Source organism: Chiloscyllium plagiosum, chromosome 1 (genome assembly GCF_004010195.1).
Source record: "Chiloscyllium plagiosum isolate BGI_BamShark_2017 chromosome 1, ASM401019v2, whole genome shotgun sequence".
Taxonomy (NCBI): domain Eukaryota; kingdom Metazoa; phylum Chordata; class Chondrichthyes; order Orectolobiformes; family Hemiscylliidae; genus Chiloscyllium; species Chiloscyllium plagiosum.
In genome coordinates this window covers 6,677,704-6,690,691 of record NC_057710.1, presented here as the reverse complement: position 1 = coordinate 6,690,691, position 12,988 = coordinate 6,677,704, and the positions used below count along the sequence as shown (strand labels likewise).

Sequence of the window (12,988 nt, the reverse complement as noted above, 5' to 3'; positions counted from 1 at the left end):
AGTGAACCTGGACCAAATGATCTACAACAGTTCAAAAAGGTGGCTTTATCATCCCTTTCTGAAAGGCAGTTTGGGATTGGGAAATAAATGGACAGGAGAAAGTAAATATCAAAATATTCAGGGAGCGTGAAAGTGGCAAGAAACAAACGATCTCTTTGCTCAGACTTTCCCCTTTGGTTGATAATTCCGCCTGACTTCCTATTCCTACCGCTCCTCCAAGTCATGTGACTCAGATTGTCATGTGACTGGCGGTCACGTGTTTGCATTTGTTACTCCGCCTTTTGTCAGCTGATCAGGCTTGGTGTTGCCGGACAATGGGTCACCTGTACGGCGGAGTGGAGGGGTAAGTGAGTGACTCAGTCAGCCAACAGGCTCTCCGATCCCTGAGCGGGCGCTCAGCATCAGGACGTTGTTGGTAACGGGAGCGCACTGCACTCTGGCTGATCCCCTTCTCTCACTCCCCACCAACCTCCTCCCCAATTCAATGCACCCCTCTCACATCTGTTTTTAGTTAAGCTCACCTTCCTTGTGGGCAAGCCCATTCCTAACTTTCCTACTCAAAACTGCTGCAGTCCACCTGTGTTCAGGAAGGAGTTCCAGGAATTTGTCTTTTATTTGCAGTTGGCCCCATTATCAGGGAAGCTGACTTTCCTCAGCAGTTTCCTTTACAAACACCTCACCATTTCTTCACAAAAGTCAGAGTGAAGGGGAGAGGAGAGAAGGCAACTCTCCAAAGAAGAGGGATACTTTGAAAGGCAGTGAAAAATGCAGTTATAGGAATTGTGAGCTTTGAGTTGAAGTCCTATGGATGTGTAGTATGGAGACAGACCCTTTGGCTCACTTTGTCCATGCTGACCAGATATCCTAAATTAATCTTGTCCCATTTGCCAGGACTTGGCCCATATCCCTCTAAATCATTCCTATTCATGTACCCATCCAGATGCCTTTTAAATGTTGTAATTGTACCAGTCTCCACCACTTCCTTTGCCAGCTTATTCCATTCACTCACCACTCTGTGTGAAAATGTTGCCTCTTAAATCCCTTTTGAATTTTTCCACCTCTTGTCTGAAACCTATGCCCTCCAGTTTTGGACTCCCCTCTCCTGGAGAAAAGACCTTGTCTATTTATCCTATCCACGCCCCTCATGATTTTATAAACCTCTATAAGGTCACCTCTCAGCCTTTGGTGCTACAGGGTAAACAGCCCCAGTCTATTCAGCCTGTCCATGTAGCTCAAACCCTCCAACCTTGGCAACAGCCTTGTACATTTTTCTGAACCCTCTCAAATTTCACAACATCTTTCCTGTGGCAGGGAGACCAAAATTACCCACAGTATTCCAAAAGTGCCCTAATCAATGTCCTGTAAAGCTGCAAAATGACCTCCCAACTTCTATACTCTGACTAATAAAGGAAAGGCATGCCAAATGCCTCCTTCACTCTCCTGTCTACCTGGGACTCCACTTTCAAGGAACTGTGAACCTACAGTCCAAGGTCTCTTTATTCAGCAACACTCCCAATGACCTTACCATTAAGTGTATAAGTCCTTCCTTGCTTTGGCCTGGGAAAATGAAGCAGTTCACATTTATCTAGATTAAACTCCATTTGCCACTCCTTGGCCTAACTGCTCATCTGAGGTCCCTTTGACTGAGTTAACCTTCACTGCTTGCTACACCATCAATTTTGGCATCATCTACAAACAATCACACCTCCTATATTCATATCCAAATCATTTATATGGATAACAAAAAGTGTTGGAAGAAAATGGACCAGTGTCAAAAAGCTAGACTTATTGTATATTCAAAAATAAATTTATGTTCCTTCCCCTGTTAGAGGAGCAACTAGCTCAAATGTGGTGTTGATTGCTGAGGATGGGACGATCAAAGCCAAGGTCGATGGACCAGCCACCAACCACTGGGTAAGGAATGCTCCAGTTAGTTTCTTCAAGAGTAAAGAACCAACTCTGACCTTTCTTCCAATCCTGGTTCTGAAGAGCCGTTGTTCTGGTGTTCTCTCCACAGGCAATGCCAGAGCTTCTGACTAACTCCAGTACTTTGTTTAAAAAAAAAAGTATCCTCCAGCATCAACAGTGCTTTTATTATCATTGCTAATGCTTTTTTTTTAGACCCAGATGAGGCAAGAAATCTGCTTTGCTAACCCCCTCAAGATTATTAACCTAGCCACAATTCTGTCACAAATTTTTCTCAATCTTTATCCCAAAACATTACTTTCTGAAATACATCGATTTGATTTTCATTTGATTACCATCTTAGGCACAGTTCATACGACCATAAGACATAGGAGTGGTAGCAAGGCCATTCGGCCCATCGAGTCCACTCCGCAATTTAATCATGGCTGATGGGTGTTTCAATTCCACTTAGCTACACTCTCCCCTTGGTCCTTAATTCCTTGCCAGATCAAGAATTTATCAATCTCTGCCTTGAAGACACCCAATGTCCCGGCCTCCACTGTGCTCCGTGGCAATGAATTCCACAGGCCCACCACACTCTGGCCTGAAGAAATGTCGTCTCATTTCTGTTCTAAATTGACCCACTCTAATTTTGAGGGTGTGCCCAAGGGTCCTAGTCTCCCCACCTAATGGAAACAACTTCCCAGCATCCACTCTTTCTAAGCCATGCATTATCTTGTAAGTTTCTATTAGATCTCCCCTCAACTTTCTAAACTCTGAATGCAATCCCAGGATCCTTAGCCGATCATCGTATGTTAGGCCTACCATTCCAGGGATCATCTGTGTGAATCTCTACTGGACACGCTCCAGTACCTGTATGTGTTTCCTGAGGTGTGAGGCCTAAAGTTGGACACAGTATTCTAAATGGGGCCTAACTAGAGCTTTATAAAGTCTCAGAAGCACATCGCTGCTCGCTGCTTTTATATTCCAACCTTCTTGAGATAAGTGACAACATTACATTTGCTTTCTTAATCACGGACCCAACGTGTAAATCACCTTGAGAGATTCCTGGACTAGCAGAGTTTGCTTCAGAGTTTCTGACGGAGATAGTGGCTTAGTGGTATTATCACAAGGTTTTATTCCAGAGACCAAGGTAATGTTCTGGGGAGCTGGGTTCAAATCCTGCTAGGGTAGGTGGCAATTTATTGAAATTGAGTTCAATAGATATCTGAAATTTAAGAATTATGATCATGAAACCATTGTTGACTATGGGGAGAAATCTCCCTGGTTCACGAGAGTCATAGAGACGTACAGCACGGAAGCAGACCCTACGGTCCAACTCGTCCGTGCCAATCAGATATAGAACATAGAATATAGAAAAGTACAGCACAGAGCAGGCCCTTTGGCCTACGATGTTGTGCCAAGATTTAATCCTAATGTAAAATATAGTAACTTACACATTCCTCAACTCACTGCTATTTATGTGCATGTCCAGCAGTTGCTTAAATGTCCCCAAGGACTCTGCTTCTACCACCACATTCCACGCATTCATAACTCTCTGCGTAAAGAACCTACCTCTGACATCTCCTTTTATACCTTCCTCCTAATATCTTCAAACTATGGCTTCTCGTACCAGTCAATCCTGCCCTGGGGAAAAGTTTCTGGCTATTGACTCTATTTAGTCCACTCATAATTTTGTACACCTCGATCAGATATCCCAACCCAAATCTAGTCCCACCTGCTGACTCCCGGCCCATATCCCTCCAAACCTTCTTATTTATTACACCCATCCAGATGCCTGTTAAATGTTGCAATTGTACTCACCTCCACAATGTCCTTTAGGGAAGGAAGTCAGCAAACCTTACCTGGTTTAGCCTACATGTAATGCGAGACTCTCAGCGATGTGGTTAACTCTTCACTGGTCTCTGGACAATTGGGGATGGATAGTTTAGAAAAAAAATTTTCTAATCAACCTATTCAAAGATGTTATTAGCATCTCTGGAACAGGTGGGACTTGAACCAGAGCCTCCTGGTGCAAAGGTAGGGATATTACCACTGCACCACAAGAGGGACAAATCCAGGCCTGGCCAGTGATACCCATTACCTGTGAATGAATTACTTCTGTTTGCTGTCCCTGCCAGTCCCAAGTGGCTATCTGAGGTAGGGCATGGAGGGCAGTTGAATGGCGGTAGATTGGTGGGAGTGCGTTGTGGGGTGATGAGCATGCTTGGTTAGTTCACTGGTTTGTCATCTTCTGTTTTGACTGGACGTTGGTGTTTGTTTCATTCTCTGCAGCTGGTTGGGCTGGATAAATGTTTGGAAAGCATTAACAATATGATCCTGGATGCTAAGAAGGCAGCCGGCGCAGATCCTAAAGTACCTCTCAAGTCTTTGGTAGGTAAAGTTCTTAGAGCTTTACGCCTATCTGACACTAATCCGGGATCCTCAGTACTGCTCAGAGTACAAGGAAGGGACGTTGTCTGATCATAGTCAAATTAAACGTACGTGCAAGCATATAATTATCAGGAGAAGTAGGCTATTTGGCCCATCAAGCCTGCCCCTTTATTTGATAAGATCATGGCAGATCTGTTTCTGTCCCTGCACACGCTGGCCCCTTCATTCTGCATTAGTGTGGTGTGTACTTCCAAGCTGCAGATTTCACACTCTTTCTCTCTAGTCTCGCGTGTTAAAGTGAATGCCGTGTTAACCTATTCCTTCTCAGGAAGCTACTTTTCCTGTTACAAAATAGATGCTTGTGGTACCTAACATTGCGAAATGATGATGACTCTGTACAGGAAAAGACACTGTGAAGGTCCCAGTCAGTTTGTTATTGCCTGGTTGTAGGAAGGGCAGACAGCGCTGTTACCGGAAGCTGTAATTCCATGAAGACATTAGGAGTACATTCTCTGCAGCAGTCTTTCATTTATTACGTATGTGATGTAAAACAGTATTGACCTACACTTGTCTTTGGATCATTGCTGAGCCCTTTGGAATTTGCTAATAAGCCCATGTGGAGTGTCTTGTCTCTGGTTGAAAGTGCGAGAGTCGTAGAGATGTACAGCATAGAAACCAACCCTTCGGCCCAACACGTCCATGCCGACCAGGTAACCTAACCCACTCTAGTCCCACCTGCCAGCACCTGGCCCATATCCCTCCAAACCCTTCCTATTCATATACCCATCCAGATGCCTTTTAAATGTTGCAATTATACTAGCCTCCACCACTTCCTCTGGCGTAGTCACAGGTAGATAGGATAGTGAAGAAGGCGTTTGGTATGCTTTCCTTTATTGGTCAGATTATTGAGTACAGGAGTTGGGAGGTCATTATACGGATGTACAGGACATTGGTTAGGCCACTGTTGGAATACTGCGTGCGATTCTGGTCTCCTTCCTATTGGAAGGATGTTCTGAAACTTGAAAGGGTTCAGAAAAGACTTACAAGGATGTTGCCAGGGTTGGACTATTTGAGCTCTAGGGAGAAGCTAAATAGGCTAGGGCTGTTTTCCCTGGAGTGTCGGAGGCTGATGGCTGACCTTAGAGGTTTATAAATCATGAGGGGCGTGGATAGGATAAATAGGCAAAGTCTTTTCCCTGGGGGGAGGCCAGAACTAGAGGGCATAGGTTTAGGGAAAGAGGCTGCACAATAGATCGGACTGAAAAAAGTTGGACAGAAGAGATGAACAGTGACGTGAGAAAGGAGAGATGGTGAGTGCATAGGCTCAGTTCCTCTGATCTGGTTGTGTTCTGTTCTTGGCCTTTTCCTTCCTTCCTTGATGATCATGTTAAATCTAGATCAACCTCAGCTGGAGTGTTGCAATCAGTTCTGCCAAAGGGAAGACAGGAAGGTGTTGGAAAAGGGGTGGAGTGTTTGGGGCGAGTTGAGAGATTTCAGTTTGATTTGTAATTGTTATATGTACCGCATTAAAAATCACACAGCGTCAGGTGGTAGTCCAACAGATTTATTTGGAATGTTATGTCACGGGTAAATCCCTCTGCTTAATTTGAACCAGCAACACAAAAGATTTATCCCACGCAATAATCTGTGAAAATTCAAGCTACCAAGAACAATTTAAAGTAAAAATTAACAAGTTTATTTCTTAATAAGGTATGATTTACCAAAAATTCAAATTTCAAAATCAGGCAGCTGTCGAATCTTCCCTTTGTATCTTCCTCTGTAGATTTTCTTCTTTTGGGATTTCTGTTTCACAGGTCACTGATCGACAAAGGTACCTTTTAAGAGAGCTATTTTTCAGGCAGTCTGTACATGATGGGGGCTTGGCAGTTCTCCCCACAACTATTCAATTTTTCCCAGTCTTATACCCCAAAGTTCAATGTACTAAATTCAAACTTGATTGGAGGTTGGTATTTTGGGTATAATTTAAACTGGCCGAATTCTAATTTGTTTTAGTCTCATAGCAACTTGGCCTATGCTAGCTGCTGGACCAAATGTTACATTGTAAATTCTCCAGCACTCTGTGTTAAATCCTTTACACTCTTCTACCTTTTATAACAGGAAGCACTAGCTTTTGAGATGCTGCCTCCTCTTGAGGTTGTTGTGGAGCGTCTCAAAAGCTAGTGCTTCCAAATAAACTTGTTGGACTATAACCTGGTGTTGTGATTTTTAACTTTGTACACCCCAGTCCAACACTGGCACCTCCGAACTAAGAAAAGTAGTTTTGCTATACAGGCAAATCATGATCTGACATAGAGAAAGAAGAGGTGAGTGGGGGAAGAGGAGCCAGTGGTGGTGGTGGTAGTTGTGGGTGGAAGGGTGGGGGGAGTTGTTGGGGGCACATGGAGATGGACTAAGGAAGGGAGGGAGCCCAGGGAGGTAGTGGGAGGAAACCCAGGGAGGTAGTGGGAGGAAACCCAGGGAGAACAGGGAGATGGGCTGTAAGGAATAGAAAGTGAGGACTGCAGATGCTGGAGATCTTATGCCCGAAACGTCGATTCTCCTGTTCTTTGGATGCTGCCTGACCTGCTGCACTTTTCCAGCAACACTTTTTCAGCTGTGAGGAATAGAAACAAAGATACGGACTGTGGGGAAGGGGGAATGTGGAGAGAGAGGTATGGTGTTGTGGGAGGCGATAGAGACTGTGGATTTTGGAAGGGGGAAGAATACGCAGAAAGAGGAAGAGAGTAAATGAGTGGAGGGGCATGAGTTGCTGCTGCTCCCACCCTTTCATACAGTGAGCTCTCATCCTTAGCCCCCTCCAGAGAAAATTAATTCTTCTTTATGGAAGCCATTCCTTGCTGTTTAATCTCTCTGTCACCATTAAATACCTCAACAGGATCATTTGTTTTTGTGATGTTTAGTTCAGATTTGCTCTATATTCTAAAGAATTCCTCTGCTCGTCTTTGAACATGAGTTGCTGCATTCTTTATATCCACCTGAAGGAGCGGTGCTCCGAAAGCTAGTGCTTCCAATTAAACCTGTTGGACTAAACTTAGTGTTGTGTGATTTTTAACTTTATATCCACCAGGTGGGGTGGGAACGCAAGTCCATCCTTGAAAGTACTACAACAGCCTTACTACCACAGCCTAGGTTTGGTATTCAAGTCCTTACAATAGGCCTTTAACCCAGACCTTTTTGAAACCAGAGTCCTTCGCAAACCCTTTAGCATTGTGACTGGTTGGTAGCTCACTTGATCTCATGACTTGGATTTCCTCCCTGAATCTTTTTGCCTCTTTTTGTAATACTTATTCACAGAATTTGGGTAGTTACTAGTCAGGCCAGTATTTATTGCCCTCCCCTAATTGCTCAGGGGCAGTTTATAGTCAACCACATTGGTATGGGTCTGGAGTCACCAATAGACTAGACCAGGAAAGGTTACATGGGAACACCACCTTCGAGTTCCCCACCCTCCTAACTTGGAAATATATTGCTGTTCCTTCACTGTCACTGGGTCAAAATCCTGGCGTATCCTTTCTAAGGGCATTGTGGGTCTACCTGCACCAGGTGGACTGCAGTGGTTCAAGAAGGCAACTCGCCACCACCTTCTCAAGGGCAACTAGGGGCGGGCAATAAATGTGGCCCAGCCAGTGACACCCACATCCCACAAACGAATATTTTAAAAAGGCATAGTCAACCAGATGGGATTTTCCTGAAAATTGACAATGGTCATTGTCAGATGCTTAATTCCGGATCTTTGTTGAATTCAAATTCCACCATCTTCTATGGCCGGATTCGAGCCTCACGTCCCAGAACATTATCTGGGAAATCTGGGTTTATAGTCTAGCAATAATACAACTAGCCTCCCTTCCTGAATCCCTGTGCCCCTCTACCTCCCCTTCCCTTTGGGTGGCACAGTGGTTCAGTGCTTAGCATTGTTGTCTGTGTCAAGGACCCAGGTTCGATTCCAGTCTCGCGTGACTGTCTGTGTTGAGTTTGCACATTCTCCCGTGTCTGCATGGGTTTCCTCCGGGTGCTCCGGTTTCCTCCTCAGTCCAAAAATATGCAGGTTAGGTGAATTGGCCATATTAAATTGCCCATAGTGTTCAGGGATGTGTAGGCTAGGTGCATTAGTCAGGGGAAGTTTGGAGTAATAGGGTAGGGGAATGGGTCTGGGTGGGATACTCTTCAGAGGGCCAGTGTGGACTTGTTGGGCCAAATGGCCTGTTTCCATATAATGGGATTCCCGAACCCCTTTGCCCCTCCACCATCCCTTCCCCTTTAAGACTAGCTTTTAAATCCACCTACTTGACAAGACTTTTGGCCAGGTTGTTGGTAGGTCTGGTCCCTTTCTCCTGGCTGTGGCAGCATGGTGGGTCTGGTTCAGAAATCTTTGTTTTGGGGGCCTCGGTCAGCTTTGGGGGCGGAATCCCATAGCGTCTCCATAAACCTAGCAGCCATGGAGGGAGCAAAAGGCTAACTTTGTCTCAATTTTTAAAAATAATTTCTGTAATTAAAATTGCGCCAAACTGTGGCGACTTATGCACATCTCACTCATAAAGATGAGTGACAATAAATGGCTATTGGCACGGTGGCACAGTGGTTAGCACTGCTGCCTCACAGTGCCGGAGACCCGGGTTCAATTCCCGCCACAGGCGACTCTCTGTGTGGCGTTTGCACATTCTCCCCGTGTCTGCGTGGGTTTCCTTCGGGTGCTCCGGTTTCCTCCCACAGTCCAAAGATGTGCAGGTCAGGTGAATTGGCCGTGCTAAATTGCCCGTAGTGTTAGGTGAAAGGGTAAATGTAGGGGAATGTGTCTGGGTCTGGGTGGATTGCGCTTCGGTGGGTCGGTGTGGACTTGTTGGGCCGAAGGGCCTGTTTCCACACTAAGTAAGTAATCTCAGTAAAAAGCTCGTTCTTGGGCTCAGTGTCCCTTGTGAGCAAACCGTGGGTGTTTGTCCTGAGTTAACGGGCTTCATCTTTGTGCTTTCTCAGGGGTTGACTCTAAGTGGAGGGGAGCAGGATGAAGCAATCAGAGCACTGGTCCAACTGCTGAAGGAAAGATTCCCAAACCTGAGTGAGAACTATTGTGTCACTACCGATGCTTTAGGTGGCATATCGACAGCCACAGACACAGGTAAGGCTCTGTAGTGTAGGCAAGGTTTTGATTTTCTGTTGAAGTTCTTGAAGTTGAATTGTGAGCGATGGAAAGCTTTCTCTTTCACCCAGTTCTCTCCTCTGTCCTGTCAATGTGCCCCTGCTTGAGGAGGCTAGCATTTATTGATCACTCCTAATTGCCCCAAGAAGGGCCTTGCAAATCACAGCTCCCAATTCAAAGGTAGGAACTTGAGTAGGCCATTCAACCCCTCGAGTCTGTTCCACCATTTAGTGAAGTCATGGTTGACCTGTGGCCTAATCCATATACCTTCCTTTGGCCTATATCCCTCAATACCTTGCTTAACAAAAGCTTAGCTATGTCAGATTTAAAATCAACAACCTGTCCAGTATCCACAGTCATTTGTAGAAGTGAGTTCCTAATATCTACCACCCTTTGTGTTTTGAGGTCCTTCCTATCATCTCTCCTGAATGGTCTGGCCCTAATTCTCAGACTCAGTTCTAGAATCCCCAGTGAAAGTAGTTCATCTTAGTTATTCTTTCATGGGGTCACCCCTGCCCTTGTCCCCATTCTTAATTGGGAGAAAGTGAGGACTGCAGATGCTGGAGATCTGAGTCGAGAGTGCGTTGCTGGGAAAGCACTGGGTCAGGCAGCATCCAAGGAGCAGGAGAATCGACATTTTGGGCATAAGCCATTTTGAACAGAATGGCTTGCTAGGCTATTTCAGAGGGTATTTAAGTCAATTACGTGAGACTGTGGAGTCACGTGTAGGCCAGTAAGATTTGCTTAGTGAGCCAGCTGGTTTTTGTGATGGTCAGCATTGATCGCATTAAATTTATTTTTAAATTGGATTCATATTTTGCCATCTGTCATCCTGGATTTAGAATCATAGAATCACTGCAGGCCGTTCTGCCCAACAGATCCACACCAACCCTCCAAAGATTATCCAATCCATACCCATTCCCCTACCTTATTACTCTACATTTCCCATGACCAATGCACCTAACCTACATATCCCTGAACACTATAGGTAATTTAGCACAGTCAATTCACCTGACCTGCACATCTTTGGACTGTGGGAGGAAACCGGAGCACCTGGAGGAAACCCACGCAGACACGGGGAGAATGTGCAAACTCTACGCAGACTTGAACCCATGTCCTTGGGACATTAGCCTGGGGCGTGTATCACTGGTCTAATGACATTACAACTACGCCACCTCCTCCCGATTGAATTGAACTGATATTCCACCAGCCTGCATGCTGGGAATTGAATGTGTGTTTCCAGGTCATTAGCCTGGGCTTCTCGAGGAGAAGGTGAGAACTACAGATATTGGAGGTCAGAGTTGAAAGTGTGGTGCTGGAAAAGCGCAACAGGTCAGGCAGCATCAGGAATGGTGAAGGACTTTTGCCGAAAATGTTGATTCTCCTCCTCAGATGTTGCCTGACCTACTGTACTTTTCCAGCACCCCACACTCCTCTTGGTTACTATACCATTGACGTTAGTAGTACACTACATCCACTGTGTTTCCTTTACCTATGCTATAAATAACATCCTCAAAAACTCCCAAGACTGGAGTTCCACATGGGCCCAGTTGGAGTTGGGACAGCTGTTTTTTTTCCTTCCCAAGCAAGAACTTGACCTTATTATGAATCTCAATCAATTTTACAAGGACCAGCTTTTCATTTCCCAGCATTCAAATTCTCAAGCCATCGTGCTGAGATATAAACTCGTGTTCTCTGGATTGTTAGTGCAGTAACATAGTGCTTGATGAACCTGGAGCTTTTTGAGGCATTACTTGTAGAATAGACTAAGGGGAACCAGCGGTTGTGATGGCAGTTGGATTTTAAGGTGGATTTTTGTAAGATCCTGCACATGATATTGTAAATGGAAATAGAGCAGCAGTGATTGGGGAGAATGGACTGGTATACGTTGAGAATTGGTTAATAAACAGCAAGGTGGAATAAATGGATCATCCTCGGTGGCATGCTGTTAGTGTGAGGTACCACAAAGATCATTTATTAGGTGTACTGCTCTTTGCAGTCTATATAAATGAGTTGGATATTGAGACCAATTGTAATATTTTTAAACTTGCAAGTCAAGGAAGATGCAATGAGAGGTCAGGAAGTTTTGGATAAGCTTAACAGGTTTGGGAAGTGCAAGTATTCAAAAGGACCTGGGTGTCCTTGTCTATGGGTAACTCAAGATTAACATGCAAGTACAGCAAGCAATCAGGAAGGCAACTGGAATGTTGACCATCAATGGGGTTTTGAGTACAGATGCAAAGATGTCATGCTTTAATTATGTAGAATGTCGATGAAACTGGAGTATTGTGGTTCAGTTTTAGTCTCCTTCGAGGGAGTGCAATGGAGGTTCACCAGGTTAATCCCTGGGGTGGCTGGATTATATTCTGAGGAGAGAGAAGGAAACTGGGTCAGTATTCTCTGGCACTTCAAAGAATGAGGTGATCTCATTGAAACATAGAAAATCCTTGCAAGAAATGACTGGGTTAATTTAGATAAGATTTTCCTCCTGCTTAGTGATTCTATAACCGGGGAAGGTCGTTGAAGACTGATATTCGATTCCCTACAGTGTAGAAACAGGCCCTTTAGCCTAACCAGTCCACACCGACTCTGCGAAGAGTAACCCACCCAGTCCCATTTCCCTCTGACTAATGCACCTAACACTACGGGCAGAGATAAAGGGAATTTTCTTCACAGAGGGTGGTAAGTCATTGGAATCTTCTTGCCCAGACGCTCCTGTTGATCAGATACAAGTTGGCAATTGATAGATTTCTGGAAACTAATGACATTAAGGCAAATCAGGATAATCTGGAAAAGGTGGCATTGAGATAGATGAACAAGCATCGCCTAAGTAAAGGTTGGAACTGGCTCGAAGCAATAATAATAATTATTCAATTCAATGTTCCTGATATTCCCAGAAAAATGCAAGTTGCTTTTTCCCTAGCATGAACAATAGTGACATCTAGAACATAGAACAATACAGCACAGAACAGGCCCTTCGACCCACGATGTTGTGCCGAACATTTGTCCTAGCTTAAGCACCCATCCATGTACCTATCCAATTGCCGCTTAAAGGTCACCAAAGATTCTGACTCTACCACTCCCACAGGCAGCGCATTCCATGCCCCCACCACTCTCTGGGTAAAAGTTAACCTTCATATCTCATTTTTCCTCTGCGTATTTCCTTCTTAGTAATCCTCTGTTGCTCTTTAAAAGCTTTCCAGTCCTCAGTTTTTCCACTTATCTTAGCTATGTTATACTTTTTCTCTTTTAACTTTATATGTTTCTTTACTTCCCTCATCAGCCACGGCCGCCCATGCCTCCTCCTGGGATCTTTCTTCCTTTTAGGAATGAACTGATCCTGCAACTTCTGCATTATACACAGAAATATCCGCCATTGTTCCTCCACGGTCATCCCTGCTAAGGTATTGCACAATTGAACTTTGGCCAGCTCCTCCCTCATAGCTCCATAGTTCCCTTTATTCAACAGAAGTACTGTCACTTCCGACTGTACCCTCTCCCTCTCAAATTGCAGATTGAAGCTTATTGCATTAT

General features: G+C 44.7%; 1 protein-coding gene across 2 annotated transcripts in view; it reads left to right on the top strand.

Moving 5' to 3' along the window:
* The first annotated feature begins 241 nt into the window (after nucleotides 1–241).
* nagk (N-acetylglucosamine kinase) overlaps nucleotides 242–12,988 on the top strand; it is a 27,959-nt gene continuing 15,212 nt past the window's right edge. Inside the window, exons 1-4 of one of the 2 annotated variants that reach the window (XM_043691501.1) lie at nucleotides 242–343; nucleotides 1,830–1,914; nucleotides 4,201–4,299; nucleotides 9,292–9,433. In XM_043691501.1, the coding sequence (XP_043547436.1) occupies nucleotides 315–343; nucleotides 1,830–1,914; nucleotides 4,201–4,299; nucleotides 9,292–9,433 (355 nt within the window). In that variant the 5' untranslated portion in view covers nucleotides 242–314. The remainder of the gene's footprint in view (nucleotides 344–1,829; nucleotides 1,915–4,200; nucleotides 4,300–9,291; nucleotides 9,434–12,988) is intronic. The other variant, XM_043691585.1, reaches the window with a different exon arrangement.